This window comes from Neovison vison, chromosome 12, assembly GCF_020171115.1.
Source record: "Neovison vison isolate M4711 chromosome 12, ASM_NN_V1, whole genome shotgun sequence".
NCBI lineage: Eukaryota > Metazoa > Chordata > Mammalia > Carnivora > Mustelidae > Neogale > Neogale vison.
The window spans coordinates 53,352,235-53,371,079 of NC_058102.1; the positions used below are offsets into that span (position 1 = coordinate 53,352,235).

General features: G+C 38.8%; 1 protein-coding gene across 2 annotated transcripts in view; it reads right to left on the reverse strand.

Moving 5' to 3' along the window:
* Positions 1–18,845, reverse strand: part of LOC122892634 (pregnancy zone protein-like) — a 43,780-nt gene that overhangs the window by 10,657 nt on the left and 14,278 nt on the right. Inside the window, exons 12-21 of one of the 2 annotated variants that reach the window (XM_044229369.1) lie at positions 18,308–18,535; positions 16,826–16,889; positions 13,253–13,395; positions 10,319–10,468; positions 7,228–7,392; positions 5,192–5,291; positions 2,002–2,137; positions 1,177–1,405; positions 533–659; positions 118–239 (exon numbers count right to left, since the gene is read on the reverse strand). In XM_044229369.1, the coding sequence (XP_044085304.1) occupies positions 118–239; positions 533–659; positions 1,177–1,405; positions 2,002–2,137; positions 5,192–5,291; positions 7,228–7,392; positions 10,319–10,468; positions 13,253–13,395; positions 16,826–16,889; positions 18,308–18,535 (1,464 nt within the window). Of the gene's footprint in view, positions 1–117; positions 240–532; positions 660–1,176; positions 1,406–2,001; positions 2,138–5,185; positions 5,292–7,227; positions 7,393–10,318; positions 10,469–13,252; positions 13,396–16,825; positions 16,890–18,307; positions 18,536–18,845 lie in introns of both variants that reach the window. The other variant, XM_044229367.1, reaches the window with a different exon arrangement.

Below are 18,845 nucleotides of genomic sequence, written 5' to 3' on the forward strand. Positions count from 1 at the left end.
AGAAAGTGAGTTGTAGATACATCTATATTTTGGGGAGTGAAATGTCACCATCACAGACAGATAATGCTATATAATATAATAAGGCCTTTGAGACACAGAGAAAGTTTACCGGCATACCTCAACTAATAAGGGCTTGATTACGGTATCCTTCTGTCCAAGTTCTGGAACTCTTGGCACCTCCTTGCCGCACAACTCCTCAGACTGCAGGGCTTCCACAGTAGCTGTGAAATTCACCTCTCCTGGGGAATAAGATTCTTACAGAGTTAAACAGTGATTCTATATTGCATGGTTTGTCTTTTCAAGTTTCTCCTATACTTCATATATTGTACCATGCATGTATACACACACACACACACACACACACACACACACACACACATATAAATATATATACATATATATATATATTTTTTTTTTTCTTTCAAGGCATCACTCTTGAAGGAGGAGGAAAAGACATGTATCTGGATCAGAGTGTGGAAAGCAAATCATTACAACATAAGAAGTAGGATCTCTCAACAGATTTACCACTTACCCAGTGACTTTGGGGTCACAGCCCAGGACATGGTTTCCTGCTTATTTCCACAGATACAGGGAGTGTCTTCATTCTTTTTCACTAAGTTGGCTGACGTGTCAGGGAAGGCTTCCAGCTGCACACTGACCTATCCCCATAACCATGCACAAGTTTGAGAAAGAACACAGGTAGAGGGACAATAACAGGGGCAAGGAGCTTCAAGGGACAATGGCAACTAATTGAGAGACTTTGAGAAATTGTTCAAACAAGGTAAATCCTGTCCAACACTTTCCAATTTAGATGTTGCCAACAGGGAGCTAAAAAACTGACAAGAACTGAGATAATTCCCAGGATTTAGGATTGTGCCAGCACAACGAAGAGGTGTTTGCTTTAGTCAGAGCGGAAAAAAAAAAAAAAAAAAAAATCAGGTGGAAATGAGGTCTGAATTTAGGAATACACAGAAAATATAAAGTCCCAAATGAATATATCCTTACCACCTTGGGCAAGTCAGGGAGCTTTGCTCTTAGCAACTATCCCATTCCCAAATCAGGTTACACCATTCTTCAGCTATGATTTGCTGGCACATTACCTAGGAGACCCGGATATTAAATGGTGACTGGGTGTCTCCCTTCCACTTTTGCTCTCCTCCAGAGAAGTGTCCTTACCCGAATGCAATGGGCCAAATAGTTGAACACGGTGGCTTTCAGCGTAAAGGCTTCTCCTCGCACCACAGAGTAGGGGAGAGTGAGTTCCAGGAAGAAGGGCTGGAATACTTGAAGAGAGATGATGGGGGAGAGGCCCAGCCCTGTGGCTCCAGACAAGCAGAATGCGCTGGCTTTCCACTCCGTGATGGTGTCAGGGACCTTCACGGCCAACTCACTTCTACCTGATAAACTGAGAAGGGAATAAGAGGGAGCCTTGGGGGGTGCCTGGGTTGCTCAGTGGTTTAAGCCTCTGCCTTCGGCTCAGGTCATGGTCTCAGGGTCCTGGGATCGAGTCCCGCATCGGGCTCTCTGCTCAGCAGGAAGCCTGCTTCCCTCTCTCTCTCTCTGCCTGCCTCTCCATCTACTTGTGATTTCTCTCTATCAAATAAATAAATAAAATCTTTAAAAAAAAAAAAAGAGGGAGCCTTGGGAAGCAGTTTTTTATTTTTTGACATGGACACTAGCTGATAGTGTGCTAACCTAGTAACCCACGTATGGTTAACGCTAAACTTGGTAACTAGTTTTGGAACTCCTAGCAAAGTCTCTGAAAGGTTTTCCTTTCCTTTTAGAGACAAGGGTAGTTTCCTACTTATCATGATTTTACATATCTCAGGATCAAATTAGAAAAAAAAACATTGCATGGTTGAGCTAAGAGACCAATGAACTATGAGCCTAAAAGTTTACCAGGAAGAAGTGGAACAGAACTGCAAGGCTCAGGAACACCAGAATCACAGAGGGTGAGCCACATCTTTTCCTCAACGAAATTCTGGGCAACACACTACTTACCTGAGTGGCACCAAGTCCCAGATCCAGGTCTCAGGGAAATACTTCCGGACCATCTCTCTCACTTCCACAGCGGGAAGCGTTTCTCTCGGGAGCGCTGCAAAAGCTGGTACTCCAATACCACGTGCTAGAGGAAGGACTGTGACAGGACAATATGAGGGCCCCATGTAAACCCCATTTTTATCAAGAATTTCTTAGAGTTGCCTAGTTTCTCAAGTAAAATGAGGTCACTTGCTCAGGGAATGTTTATTATCAGAATGGCTTAATCTACTAGCTTGTGACTTTGTTCATTTATCTATTTGTCTTCCAGGAAAGTGAATCCTATTGCTTCTTCAAAGAGTCTGGAGGTAAATGTATATTTCTCTGGACATGAAAGCAAATGTAGCTCTCTAGAAGCTGATTATTCAATGGGCAAAGGGAAGAATAAAGAGTGATTTAATACCCCAAATACTGCTTTGATACTGAAAGGATGATCACGTGCTCTCCATTTGCAGTGAGAATCAAACAAGAAGAATGAATAGTAGCTACAGCAAGAGGATTTCAGAAATGCTTTTTATTTTACAGTGGTTGAGATACAGACAGAAACTCTAGGATACAGTAAAGTATGTATTACAGACAGCAGAGACTCAGTAAAGGACAGAAAATGAACTTCGGATTGGCCAGAGAAGACTTCACTGAAGTAGACTTTTAGATGATCACTGAAGGATGAGAAACAGAGGGGAATGGAGGAGGTATTTGACGGAAATGGCTGTATGAACACACACACAGAGGTCAGAAGGGATGCTCTGCAGGGAAAATGGAGTACGATGTCTATTTTGGGGCTCTGTTGAGTAATAGTAGATGTATATAATGAAACACCATGAAGATTAGGACAAAAAAATTAGATCTGTTAAGGTAGGAGTTAGCTTGATTTTTTTAAAAAGGTGATACTCTAGATATCAGAAGATAGAGATCACAGGTATAAATATATAAATAGAAATGTGATATATATATTTTACATATATATAAAATAATATCATTTTCAAAGCTCCATATGTCCTACCACATAGGAAAATGACAAGAACATGTCCCTTTGCTCTTAGCACAGTGCTCTTTTTTCTGTACACAGAATTTTCTTTTTCTTTTCTTTCTTTTTTTTTTTGTACACAGAATTTTCTTTCTGTTGAGGAAATATTCTTAGTTATTTCCCTGTTGTCAACTAGAACTTTATTTTTTGTCTCCTTAGGTAAATCATTCCTCCTGTATTAAAGTATTTCTACTGTATTCAAGTATGTGGTTTTTAAAAAAAATTTTTTTTAAAGATTTTATTTATTTGACAGAGATCACATGTAGGCAGAGAAGCAGGCAGAGAGAGGAGGAAGCCGGCTCCCCACTGAGCAGAGAGTCAGTTGCAGGGCTTGATCCTGGGACCCTGAGATCATGACCTGAACAGAAGGCAGAGGCTTAACCTACTGAGACACCCAGATGCCCCATGTGTTTATTTTTAAGAAACACCATATACCAGCACATTTCTCATTAAGAAGTAGGATTAGTCAATAGCCAAACATGCAGTGAGTAATTTCCCTAGGCCTGACAGCAACCGAAAAGAATACTCAGAATCTTTTCAACTGTTCCTCATTTCCAGATATACTTGAAACCCACAAGTGGTATTATAAGGACCTATTTTACTGTCCCTGCTCCCCTCCCCCAGGGGCTTAAAAACAAGTCCCAGAAAACAGCTCCAGGTGTGAAGGCCAAGAAAAACAAGGCTGTACCCACCTCGAGTCTAGCCCTGACATAAGTACAGCCATCTTGGCAAAGCAAAAGCTGGCACCTTGCACTGTTAAGAGTGGGTTAGCATAAGAATGGCCATCCTGAAGGCCGGGAAGTCATTTTACTGAGCATCCCTAACCAGGCCGCACTGAGCACTTAACTTGAGATAAGAGAAAGCAGCTAAAACCTGGAAAAATAACTTAATCATATACCACCAGGGCCATTAGGTGGTGGTGCCACAGGGACCAAATATTAAAGAAAAACAAATAGTTAACTTGCAGAGATCAAAATCCTGCAAGACTGGAATCTCCCTTGGTTTGCAAATGTCCTGGTGATTTACAACAAAAAGGGCTCTCTCTTCAATGGCCCAGTTTCCGGAGACAAGTGGCTCAGTTCCTCAAGGCCTAAGGTCACACCATAAAACTGAGGGAGGCTGAGGCTGAAGGAAATGTAAATAAAGTTGAATTTCTTCTAAACCTAAATCTGGATTAACCGGCAGGATGGCGCCAGGGTGACGCCTGGGTGGCAAAAGGTTAAACAAAGTTAAACTGTCAAAGTGGGGTGCATGATATGTATGTAGCTATGAAGAAGTGCCTTGAAAATGCTATATAAACCCTTGGCTTTGAGTGCTTGGGGTCCTTGAAACCTGCTGCGCCGGGCATATACTTGGACCCCAGCTAGCTAGAAATAAACCTCGCTGTGTGACTTGGATTATTGAGAGTGTTCTCTATCTAATTGAGGGGTGGTCGACTCCGTACCCTAACAGTATATCTGCTGAAAGTTAGATTATTCTATTTTGTCCAATACATGAAAACCTCTTTGATTTTTTATGAAAGAATATGACACAGACAATAAATGTCCATAGGATCCTTTGCATTTTTCAACCTCCGTTGCTGTCAGGGAAGAAGTGATATATGCCACTTCCACAGCTGGCCAAAAAAGGTAGTGTGGAAACCAACTCCTTTCCCATGGTAATGACCTTAAATGTCGCATTGAAGATAGAGTCATAGGTGAAACCAGAATGGGTATCCCAGACTCACTGATTGGTAAGGAGCTGCTCCGGACAGACACCGGACTCAAAAAGCAGTTTTGTGTGAGCAGAAAATAAAACTGTCATATGCTTAGTCACTGAGATGTGGGAGATTTGTTTTACTGTGGTACAGTCTGTCTTACCCTGACCAGTGTAGGTGTTGAAACCACCCTGGATAAGAAGGATTTGAAATAGCAAGATTATTGAAGGCTGAGACAAAAAGACAGTCAATTTTGATTTCAGAGAGAGAGAGAGAAACAATAATTGCCCTAAAAATCCCATTTTTGGGGGGGAGGCATGTTATTTGGAGAAAACTTACCAAGAAGTTGCTCCAGAGTCACAATGTTTATATTCAGAAAAACATCATTTCCCCCCCTATTATCATAGCAGGCAAGTAAATCTCACCGTTACCTCCCTCAAAGGCCATAGGCACTCCTGGGTACAGCGAAGGCAGCTGACAAAAACGCGACTTGCGGATTTTTGAGTTGGTAAAAATATTAAATCCTGCGGACTGGACAAAAATGAATTATGAAAGCATACTGGGAAACCAGTCTTGAGAGTGGAATATTATCTTACATTTGGACCGTAGGGGCCAAGGTCAGTGTGCCCCAGTATATCCCACATGGCATTTGATTATTTTGAGTTGAAGTTATTTGGGAGACACTGGTACAAGTACATTTCTCTGTCCTTCTCTGTCCCTCTCACAGCAGGAAACACATCTCCCACGTGAGAGCTACACTCCCTGTACTAAGAATGAAAAAAAAAATCCTTATCACCAGAGACAGAAACTTTCAAGTCAAGAAAGTCTTAGAAACTTAGAAACAAGCCCTGTTCTTTTTGTTTTCTAATCTGTGACCTCAAGCCAAATTCCACTTTGAATCCTAAAGCTCTGTTTTCCTTATCCTCCCAATTTCTCACAAATGTATTGCGTCTTTGCCAAGAACCGGGGGCTTCTTCATTTCCTTAGGCCTCGGTTTCATTATTGGACCTTCATGAGCACATAATGAAACCGTTTTTGATTTTTGTTTTGTTTTGTTTTTGAAATCTCCAGTTAATCTGTCGCATGTAAATGTAATTCTTAGTTCAGCAGGAAGACCCTGAAGGAGGGTAGAGGAAGAATTTTTCCTTCCCTACACTATCACACTAGTGATAAAACACATTATTATTATGCACAGAGCTCATCCTCATGAAAATTCCGCACAATAGGGAACTGAGGTATCTTACAATAGGAAAACAGAGTCAGGGAAAGTTGAGTGCATCCAGTTAGCAAAGAGAAGTTGGGATCAGAACTCATGTCTTCTGATTCCTATTTCCGAATTTTGTGTGCTGTAAGCTGATGCCTCTTTAACTATCTTTTGCATCCAAGAAGCTAAATATTTTATGCTTGGATGTTTATCTTCTCTTTCTTTTCTCCCCCCAAAACAAATATAATGTAGGCAGATGCCTACAGGATAGCCCGACTCCTACAGTCCACCTGGTCCCCACATCTTTCCCTTCAATACTAGTCCCAGTCAAATACTACTTGCTGTCTTAGCTCAGAGTACCGGCAAATTGTGGGACACTGAGGCACAGCTGTCTGTGGTGGCAGCCTCATGGAATAGGGAGAAAATTGTCAGAAATACGTGTTTAAAGATGAAACAATCAGCTAGTAGACCTAAAAAGTCCTCTTTCTATGCCTGCCACCAACGAAGTGATGATTCTGAAGGCTCCAGCACAGGGAGATTTCAAATTGCTCTCTGCCTGGCTGCAGAAGAATGACACGTTTTCCTCAAAGTTAGAGTTGTTAGTCCTCTTGGTGATGAAAAGATTTAATTTCACAAGCTGGATATACTCTCCTTGCATAACACTGCCTCCTTACAGTTAATCTCAAAGACAAGCATTTTATCTAACAGACCCATAAAGCTAGCATGATTACCCAAGTTTTGTAAATCTTTTCTTCCTGAAAGGCTGCTTTTAATTTTTCCTGAAATTCTGCTGCCCTGAAGATGATGAAAGTATCAGACTTTTCATTTTCAGTCATTTATTCATTCAATATGTATTTATTGTGCCAAAGTCTGCTAAAATGGCTGTCATAAGGTACTCACTCCCTTTCCCAAGGGTGTCAGAGGCACGATGGAAAATATTAGGTTATTCTCACTTACTAGAATCTCTGGCAGACGCTGAGAGGGGATAGGACAGTAATAAATAGCTTTGGGATCAACTTGGTTAAGGTTGTGGGCCCTAAAGATACACCTCTTGTTCTTTAAAGGGCCAGATAAATTGGTGATTGAACATCTACATGTCTACAAAGTCCTCCATGCCTTTGAGGGTTCAGTATTTCTCTGTTCATCTTTGCTTTGCTTTATGGGACACAGGATTGGATTCTAGAGCTTAGAAGTCCGCTTGTTCTCCATTTTAAGAAAGACTTAAAACTCGGTCTTGGTTATATATTCGGGAAGATGAATTACCTCAAAAATAGTGTAAATGTCATCGTCATCTATCATCCGCCTTGGTGTATACATGATTCCATTGTGAATGATGTCCTCTGCATTGATACACGACTCGCCATCTTCATTAAGGGGATCTCCATATCCAGGGCTAAGGCCACTCTTTACTGGTAGCAAATTATAGACCTGAAAAATCAAGAGAACAAAGGGAAAAACTCTTCTTTTATTTCTTAATTCTATTTTGAGTGTGATAATGTTCAATCTGGGATTTAACAGACCATGGTGTTTCTTTAATACTCCCATGCCACCATGATTAAAAGGAACACAATCATGGGAAGATCATAAAAGTTATGGATCCTAATCCTCCTGTTGTACAAGAGAAATTAATACACACAGAAATCAAATCAATTGATCCAAGTCTCAGAGCCCATTTTGGTTGAGTAAGAATAAAACTCAAGTTTCCTGTGTCCCAGCCCAAATGTACTCTGTAAAAAAGGAAACCAGTGGACTCCTGGTTGGCTCAGGTCATGAACATCTCAGGGTCATGGGTCTGCTTGAGATTCTCCCTTCCCCTCTGTCCTCTTCCTTTACTTGCAGGTGCCCTCTTTCTCTTATAGATAAGTAAATAAATCTTATGAAAGAAAGGAAGCAGAAAATGTGAACAGTACACAGAAATGTGATGAGAGAATAAAAGCCACTCATAATCCCATCACTTAGAAATAATCACTGTAACTTCTTGATTCATTCCTTTTTTTAAAAGATTTTATTTATTTATTTAACAGAGATCACAAGTAAGCGGAGAGGCACGTGGGGTGTGGGGTGGGGAGGGGGGAAGCAGGCCCTCCGCTGAGCAGAGGGCCCAATGTGGGGCTCGATCCCAGGACCCTGGGATCATGACCTGAGCCAAAGGCAAAAGCTTAATCCACGAGCCACGCAGGCGCCCTCGTTCCTTTTTCCACTTTATAAAATGATTAAGTTGTTTTTAACTCTTACCAAGTGTTTTGTTTGTTTGTTTTAGTCTACTGTTTTAGGACCAGCTTTAGCTTGAGGAAAAACTAGGGGCACAGGCACGCTGGAAATCAACTGCAGTTCAGTTTTTGCTCAAAGCCTAGTGTGGGGCCACCTGCTCTGTCACATAGCACCTGAGCCATTAAGCAAATGCTGGACTCCATGCCGACGTCCTCCTCTGGCTGCGTTTGTCTCTTATCTATGCTACTACAATGATCTACTAACCATTTCTACCTTTCATTCTTGCTCTCAACCTATCAGCAGCAAACAGCAGCTCCTTAACAGATGAATCTGAATTGCCACTCTGCTGTTTAAAACACTTGAGCTTTGGGGCTCCTGGGTGGCTCAGTTGGTTAAGTATCTGCCCTGGGCTCAGGTCATGATCCCGGGGTCCTGGGATCGAGTACCACACTGGGCTCCCGGCTCAGTGGGGAGTCTGCTTCTCCCTCTGCCTCTTCTCCCCTGTTCGTGAGCACTCTCTCTCTCGCTCTCTCTCTCTTAAATAAATAAATAAAATCTTAAAAACAAACAAACTCTTGAGATTTACCATAGCATTTACTGTCAACTCCAAATTCTGTGCTAGTCACAATTTTCCATACTTTCCATTTTGCTTATGGCCTCTACCATCCTTTTCTCTCCCCATACATATTAGGTCATTACCTTTTCCTTTTGCAGCACTCCGGTCTTAGCCTGACCCCAAGACCTTCGGGGATGCTGGTCTCATTCTTATTTATTTATTTGACAGACAGAGATTGCAAGTAGGCAGACAGGCAGGCAGAGAGAGAGAGAGGAAGAGAAGCAGGCCTCCTGCTGAGCAGGGAGCCCAATGCAGGGCTCCATCCCAGGACCCTGGGATCATGACCTGAGCTGAAAGCAGAGGCTTTAACCCACTAGGCCACCCAGGCGCCCTGCTGCTCTCATTCTTGGACATGCCTCCCCCTCCCCCTACATTCCCCAACCATCTAAGAAGACACTCCTAATCACTATTTAAAAAAATGTCCAACTCCTTTTTTCTTTATGTCAGCATTTCTTGTTCTTTTCATTATATTTAGGAAAATTTGGAACTATTCCATGTTTATATGTTTCTGTCGCTAGTTAGTTTATTTTAATACTTCACAAGACTGTAAGTCCAAGATGGTCAAAGAACCACATCCGATTATTCGCCAATAGAACTCCTGTTCCCAGAGCAGGCTCCAGTGTCTAGTCAAGATTCAGTGAACATTTGTTAAATGAATAAAGGGACGATGAAAGTAAACTACAGGGCCTTTTGGAAAGTGGTTTGGTACAAAAGGCATCTCTAAAAGACAAGTTTGAATGAGAACTTTTTTTGACCATACTTCAAACCAGTGAGTGAGGGCCTGGATTTTAAGGAAAGCTTAGAATCAGGCATTTCACAGACTATCTTGAAATGTGGTGCATTAAAGGTGGCATCGAATGAGAAATTTGATTCCAATTCCACCCTTCAGTTATATTTTTGGCCTGCTCTTTCTGTAGGGGCTTGATCTATCCTCATTAGGTTTTCTTCATTCTTAAAATTAAGGTAATATTACCTACCTTAAAGAATTATTCTTCATGTATTCACTCACAGACAATGTGTTGAGAATCTTTTAAGATATTTATTTATTTATTTATTTATTTATTTATTTATTTGACAGAGAGAAATCACAAGTGAGCAGAGAGGCAGGCAGAGAGAGAGGGGGAAGCAGGCTTCCTACTGAGCAGAGAGCCCGATGTGGGACTCGATCCCAGGACCCTCAGACCATGACCCGAGACGAAGGTAGCAGCTAACCCACAGGGCCACCCAGGTGCCCCTCTTGAGCATCTTTTATACATGAGGTACTGGGCTAGGCAGGGAATGCGGAGGGGAGTCATGTTGCTCCCTCACTGAGAATGTGTTAGAACAGTGAATGAAGCAAGGTGAGACACGTGAAGCAGTCTGTGCAATGTCTTCTGTGGAAATGAGTTTCATTTCATCTCACACAAAGCTTAGTACACTGTGCCTGACACTCAGAAGAGCATGCCCTCTCAGTCACAACTTCCATTTTCTCAAACTGGTCCTCTCACGTGTGCATTTTCTGACATGCGAGACTGAAAGGGGACTCACCGACTGAGGGGAGAGCTCAGCTTCAGGCTTCATCAGCAGAACACTCTTGTCTACCGCACGGAGGGCACAGAGGGAGTGAGGACTGGCCGTGACCTCCAGATTGTTGTGTGAGGCTGGCAGGCTCCGGGCTGAGGAGAAGCTCAAACTCACCTGTAAAGAGGATATGATTATGGCAGCAAATTTTCTAAGTATTGCAGCCTCAAATATTCTCTTCTACTCCAGGCTAGGACGAGTTCTTTCTACACTTGGCTTCTCTTCATCCATTTTAGGCCAGGCTTAAGAGGTACTTACACCTTGGCAATATCGGTTAACTACCTCTGGAATAAACTGGAGATGTGGTTCCAGTTAACTCAGGTTTCCTGCTCCTTCTATAACTGGTGAAATGTAAATTGGTTTTGGTCGCACTGAAACAGAAACCTGAAGGGGAATAAGAACACGCATTGCTAATGAAGTTACATACCTTGCTGTAGCTGACCTATCTCTGTGCGGTGCTTTTGTGGTGAATGTGTGTAGTTTGCGTGGCGGTGTGAAGAGTCATGCTCTGCCTCTGAGACCAGCCACCTGAAGTTTCCTCCCGGTGGCCGTTTTAGTCATGACATTCTAAAAAGGTGCTGTATTTCTTGTGGGGATTGGGGATTTATTGGTTCATTAAAAAAACTGAACATCTAATATACATCCCGATCGGTAACTGGTTGAGAAAATTCAAAGAACCATGAATAAAGAACAAGAACTACCAAATAATGGAAAATTGTGCCAAATTTCTTCAGAGATTTGATTCTGCTTCGGCCAGTAGAAACTTACTGATAAGTGAATCTACCAGTTCCTGATGTTTGTGTAAACCTTTCTGGAGTAGAATCTTGAGTAGAATTTTATATTCAAAATATAAAATAAAATCATTTAGAATTAGATACTGTAGTAGCATCAGGTAACTTCCTAGGTTCTTGATCTGCAAGTTGATTTGGATTGGAATGAAATGTCCGTATGTTTAGTTTAATAATAAATGACTTGGATTGCTGAATTTAACTATGATAATCCTGCTGTGTGTTCTGTGAATTAATGTAACAGTTGGATTCATGTATCATGAGACCTACATGAAAAATATTAATTGATTTACCCTCAAAATGAAAGAATATTCATTTTTAGGGGCTGCTGGGTGGCTCAGTTGGTTAAGCGTCCGGTACGTGGTTTCAGCTCAGATCATGATTTCGCAGGTCACGAGAGTGACCCCTGTGCTCAGCAGGGAGTCGGCTTGAAGATTCTCTCCCTCTACCCTCCCTTCACTCATGCCTCTCTCTTTCTCTCTCAAAATACATAAATAAATCTTCAAAAAATGAAGTAATATTCAATTCTAGAGTTAAATAAATTATGAACACACTGCTTATGAAGAATTCTGTTTTAAGCATGTTTGTTTTTATTACAAAATTTTAGTTTATTAAAATATGTTTGTGAGTGCCCATTTCAAACGAACACGAGTTATTGGGGATTATAATCAACAGAAAATATTGTTAATAAAGAAGTGGCTATGCTAGAAAGTGTAAAATGTTTTATTGATATGAGAACAAAAGAGGATTTTAAGACATACTTGGACAGTCTTCACTTACTCATATTAATCAACGTTATCTTTAACAAATAAACATATCCAGTTAAGGTGGACAGGCAATTCAAACTCTTACCTTGTATTTAACATGTATATTAATCTGTTATTTTTAAAGTAAGAAAGAGGGATATGAATTTTGAATGGAAAAGTTTTTAACAAACTGCCCATGATTAGCAGGAAGGGTATGGAAGTTCAAGACAGGAATCTCTCCCAGGTTCACAGAACATTCAAACAGAAAAGAAACTATGCTCTTAGGACACCTGTCCAGATTTAATAGCATTGTTTACTAAGATGGAATTAAAAATTAAATCAACATCCATTGCGTATTTTTTGGATCATTTTTTACATGGATCATTAAATATTTAAAAAGGATACTCTAATACAGTTTTCCTTGCAGAAATGTTCACTTGCTATAAATGCATAGCTTAAATCTCCAAAAACTCATGTTAAAGAGTCTTTCTAGGTATATGTATTTTTTAGCTTTTTTTTTTAAAAAAAAAGATTTATTTATTTATTTGACAGAGAGAGAAATCATAAGTAGGGAGAGAGGCAGGCAGAGAAAGAAAGGGAAGCAGGCTCCCCGCTGAGCAGAGAGCCTGATGTGGGCCCAGGACCCTGAGACCATGACCTGAGCTGAAGGCAGAGGCTTAACCCACTGAGCCATCCTGGTGCCCATCTAGGAATATTTTTAAAAAGATATGTGAAGTCAGTGAATGTCATCTGATTGTTAATGTTATAGTTACAGTATCAAATTCCCTTGGGATTAGTCTTATTTATATTTCAGTAGGCTTCTTATTACAACTGTGTATTCTTTGGAAATACAGATCCCATTTGAAAATATGTTTGACTTTTCTGCTGTGGTCCTTATTAGAGAGCCCAGGCTATTTTTCTCAACATGGGGCACATACATACATCTCTGTTCTGTATTATCAGAATTTAACTCACAGTGAGTTATTTGTTTCTGTGATAGTACATGGACATGTATTGGGGGGTATGGTGGGGTAAAATGACACATCCTTGGGAAGCATCATTTTTAATTGAAAATTTAGGGCACAAAACACTGCAAAATTAAGCTTTATAACAGAACAGACTTTGGATTCCACATGAATTTCAAGATAAAACAAGAAGTTTTTACAACATGGTGTTTATGACCACCTGCTTTGGATGTCTTCACTAGCCCTCTCAGGCAGGGTATGGCATCACTGTGGGCCTTTGAAGGCCATCAGAGGATGTTTTAGAAACTCTATGCAGCAGTTTTAAAAACAGACACAATTTCCTTCTTTTCCATACTTCAAAAGGGGAGACGAATAAAAGAATTGCTTGCACAAAAGACCCACCTTATTGGCAAAACAGTTTTCAATCTCGAGTTTCTCAGTATCGGCAATAATTTCTCCATTGGGTAAAATGGCATAAATCAGCAACTGGGTGGCAGGAGCGATGTCTGAGTCCACTCGAAAGGAGAAGGAAAATATCCCTTTCACTGGAGAATAAAGAAAAGTCCAAGGTAATTGATTAGGAAGAGGGAAGAGTTCTCAACTTTAGGAAGAGGAGGCTCTCTAATTATTTAACTTACTCACATTTGGAGCACACTAAAGTAAGGGAAGATGTGCATGTGTATCATGGTGCATGTACACTGACATGCTGAACCAATGACAATTTTCCTTAAGGATGTAAGAGAAATTGTTCATTTCCTTTGCTTAAGTAGAGCAAAACATTTAATGCACATTTTTGTTTTAAAGTTAAAAAAAAAAGATCTCTTAAGAAAGAAGTCAAGAGAGAAGAACGTCTAAATATCTTTAATTATCTCTATTTATGATCCAAATCAACACAATTCCTGTCATAGACGTGAGGATAATTCAAAGAATGCAGCCCAGGGTCTACCTGAAGGTCTACCTTCAGGCCGTTCTCAATACTGCAGAGATTAAAGTACAAATAATCCCATACAAAACCAGCTGTGTCTCTGATTTTTATCATAGAGGTCCCTGTATTTATCTTGGGGGTTTCTTTCTGTGTACATACATAGTGCTTATAGGACATATCCACTTCATTTTCTCTTAAATGTCCTAAATTCTTTGTAGCATTAAATGCCTTAAAAATTGTAGCTGTCCTCTATCTATAGAAAATTTGAGGACCGCTTGCGGTGAAAATACGCAGAAACCACAGGGTCAAAATAAATTTGAAACTTCTGACTTATGTCATTTAGCGTAATACCGTCTAGGTCCACCCGTGTTGTCGCAAATGGCATGATCTCATGCTTTTTTCATTTGGCTGAGTAGTAACGGCTAGGGAATACAGTCAATAATACTGTAATAACGTTGTATGGTGATAGATGGTGACTGTATTTTTCATGGTGAACACCGAGTAATGCATAGAATTGTCAAATCAATATATTATACACCTGTAACTAATATAACATTGTGCTAATTATACTTCAATAAAATAATTTGAAATGATAATACTAAAACCATACAAAGAATACAAAACAAGCATAACATCTTGAGGGCATGGGCCATATTTTATTAATGTATTTATCCAAAAGTCTTAATATTGAGCTATATGAAAGCTGGAAAATATTTTATCTTCAAATTCAGTTTTCTTCCAGGATAGTTCAAATATATAAACCTCAAATAAAGTTTAGCTATCAAAAATTATAAAAAAAGAGATATTCTATCCTTCATTAACGAATTAAACATATTTAGTGTGTACCCAGTGTGTGCCAAGGACTAATAGAAAAAATGGGGTTTCAAAGACAAAGGACAAAACACTTTTTAATCTTTGTAACATGTATTCTTCATTTTTCCTGGATATTCTGACCCATTTTGGGTAAATGAGCTGTTTGATCTCTCTAAATGTGCTCTGTCAATAAAAAAATTTTATTTTATTTTTATTTTGTTTTAGTAAAATGATACCTTGTTATTATTCAAATGAATAGAAAAAAGGGAAGCTATTTATGAGATTTAGACTGGGGACATGTAACAAATAAATAGACCAAATGTACTCATCTTTTTGTAACAGACCCTTTTGGAAAAGTTAATTCTTCTTTCATCAAGAGATCTTAGATGATTCAAGAAAATCCAGAAGGAAAGTATGATCTAAGATATAAAAATGCTGTGAACCAACTTAACTTAAATGACATTTAGAAAACACTCCTCTTACGAGCAAAAGAATAGAAGTGCTAACATTTACCAAGGGAGATCATATGTGGAGCCATAAAATGCGTCTCAGTAAATTTATTTTTTTTAACTTTTAAAAGATGGTATTTATTTGTTTGTTTGTTTAGAGCATCCCTGAACAGGGGAATTGGGGAAGAGAATCTCAAGCAGACTTTGCACTGAACACGGAGCTGACTTGAGACTTGATCTCATGACCACGAGATCATGATTTGAGCTGAAATCAAGCATCATAAACTTAACTGACTGAGCAACCCAGGCTCCCCATGTCTCAGTAAATTTAAAATAAATGGTTATAATGGCATTAAATTAGAAATCATTAAGAAAAATTCTGAAAAAAATCTCAATATTTAGAAACTAAATAACATATTTATTTTATGAATCCCCCATAGTCCAAAGTAGACATTCAAAGGGAAATTTGAAAAAAAAAGTTGTTTTTTAAAGATTTTATTTACTTATTTGACAGAGAGAGAGAGAGAGAGAGATCACAAGTAAGCAGAGAGGCAGGCAGAAAGAGAGGGGGAAGCAGGCTCCCTGCTGAGCAGAGAGCCCGATATGGGCCTCCATTCCAGGACCCTGAGATCAAGACCCGAGCTGAAAGCAGAGTCTTAAACCACTGAGCCAGCCTGACACTCCTGAAAAGGTTTTGAACCAAGCATAAGTGAAAATATCGTGCAGATACTGGTAAGATGCAGAAAAAGCAGTATCTTGAAACCTAATGTTATTTTTCCAGCCCCTTTCAAAATTTCTTTGTCATCCTAGGAAGGATTATACCCAAGGCCCCACCAGTATCTAATTGAGATGATGATATTTGGGTCTTTTGAGCAGATGAAACTTGCATGAGATTTTTGGACTTGAGTGAATGCTATCAAAGATTGAGTCTTTTAGGGTTGTTGGAATGAGGTGAATGGATTTTGTATATGGGATGGATGTGACTCTTTGGGGCCAGAGTGCAGTTTGGATATGTAGACTAATGTCTCCAAAAGACAGCATAATCTCAAAAACATCTATGTGTCCTGTTATTAGCAAATGGGATTTGGCAAATGTGAATAAGGTTAAGGACCTTGAGATGTGAAGATTATCCTGGGTTAACCAAGTGAGCCCAATGTCATCACACAGACCTTTAAAGAGGGGGCAGAAAAGCAAGAGAGAGTTTGAAGATGATGTACTTCTGGCACTGAAGACAGAAATGGAGGAAAGCAGGAGGTCCTTAGGCAAGGAAACAGATATTTAATTCCTTAGAGCTCCAGAAGGCATGCAGTACTACCGACAGCCTGATATTAGCCTAGGGAGACATCTGACCAAAGACATAAGCTGATAAATTTGTGTGGTTTTAAGCCAGAAAGTGGGTGGCAATCTAATACAGCAACAATAGGAAATGAATGCAAAGAACGACATAGTAAGATTTTTCTTTGGTGATTTTCTGCGCTTTCAAATTATTTTATGTGTTTTAAAACATTTAATAATAAAATGAATATATTTTACTTTAGGAATAAAATTTAAAATATAGAAATTCTATAAAAAGAAGAAAGAACACTAAATGGACTAAAACGAACCTAGTATGCTATCTTTTTATATTAGCTTCCTCATCTTTGGTTGATGGAAGAAGGTTGGTGATCATCATCTCCATAAAATGTACATGGAAATTATAAGATGTAAAAATAGCTCCATCTTGCTGTAATGTTTGGGATTGAGTATATGAGAGAAAAAAAAAACCCTGGAAACCCTGGAAGTACTTACTGTCTCCTTGTTCAATGGACAACACATGGGTTCCTGATTGAGAGATTCTTCCTCTTGCTTTGATCTGAAGAAAGAAATATACCCACTATCATTCTAAAGAGCACACCCATATTAAACTTACGTAAGCGTATTTAAAAGATATAAGTAAATTATCTCACTACTCCTGAAACTGAAGTTTCAAACACTCAAGTTCTCTTTCAGTATTTTTCTATATGTATAGTTATACACCATAAATAATGGGTATATAAATTTTGCAATGTTTTAGTATTTTACTTAATGTTTGCTATTTATCTTGAATATCAATACTTCAAGTTTACATGTTCTTTCAACAAAAATTTTAGACATACACAAAGCAATATACAGTAGAGGCAGATATAAAATATATGTCAGTATTCTATATCGTTAAAAAACTAAATGTATGATACTCTCTAAATGTATGATACTCTCTATGCCAGGCATTGAACAAAATAATTTGGTTTTCAGATTTTATTTAGTGTGCACAGTATTCCCATGAAATAGATTTAAATCCCATCCTTAGTATTCAGGGAAGATGACTGATATTTGTCTGTACAAATAAGGATTATATAAGTTGCCCAGGTCATTGAACTAGGAATAAAACTAAGATTCTTATTGTCAATATTTTCTTACTTTTTCATTGAATTTTTAAAAATATTATTTATAGTTAATGGTCCTATATAGAATTTTGTACACATAAATTTTTCTTCTTAAAATGACTTACCTGAATAACTACCAATTTTAGATCTCATTTTTAGTCTTGGGACACAAATAGGCTTATTGCTCTCAAAAGTGTCATACCAATTTATAATATGTCTGTCAATGTCCTTTTCCCCTGCAGTTGCAGTAGTCATGAACTTTGTAGACTATTTAGAAGCTTTATATGTATAAATTGTATATGTTATAAATTGTATTTATATGTATAAATTGCTTTATTTTTTTATTCACTTCTCCAATTATTGTCAAAACTGAGTATTTTCCAGAAGAATATTTTTTTAAAGTAGGCTCCTAAAAAACTGGGTGTGGTGCATAAATAATGAATCTTGGAACACTGAAAAAAAAAAAAAAAAAAAGTAGGCTCCTTGTGCAATGCAAGCCCAGCATGAGACTTGGACTTGCAACCCTGAGATCAAGACCTGAGCTGAGACCAGTTGCAACTTGGGCGCTTAACCACCATCTAATCCAACCAGGTGTCCCAAGGTTACAATTTTTATTTCCTGTTGATTAAGTTCCTGATTTTTCCTCTCATTCAATAATTTTCCATCGGAACTCATAAAAACTAAATATTTCTGTAGAGACCAGAGCATAAATAAGAAATTAAAGCATTAACAATTTTATTAGGAAGCAACTTTTCTTCAAGAAAAAAAGGGTTTACTCTGCTATCTTACAGAAGCATTACTTAGATAGGAGTTCAATCATTTTGGGGTTTACACATTTAGAAAGAGCGACAGTGGTTTCTATGCTTACCAGATAATAGAAGGTTAATTCTTTTTCATCCTTCAGAATCTGTCCATTCAGGATGTAGTGTGCCTGGATGTCCTGGATTTGTCCACAGGTCATGGTACCAGTGAAAAGTTCAAGGTGAACAAAACTCTTGCTCGGAGAGAAAATATGCTTTACAGTGTGCTGTGCTTCTATATGAACTTCCTCAAGCCACCAGTTATCAAAACAGTGGTTATTTTGTTTGTAAGTGACCTAGTGGAAAGAATAAAGGTCTTAAAAAGGCTATTTGTTAGTGTACATGATGTATACATTCATCACTCTGAAGAGTTGTTTACTGAAGATTTTACACGAACCATGCTTATTTGGTTCCATCATAATCTGCTTTCCCAAATAAAGCATAATCTGTGAGTGACTTTTCCTTAAGTTTATTTAAGGTTGTTCTATACCATTTTGGTAGATCATATTCACTCACAGTCAGGATCAATTATTTTCCTTAATACCCTTATGCCTATAAACTGCATAAAGATATTTAATTTTTTTACAGAAAACAAAAAATGGCAGT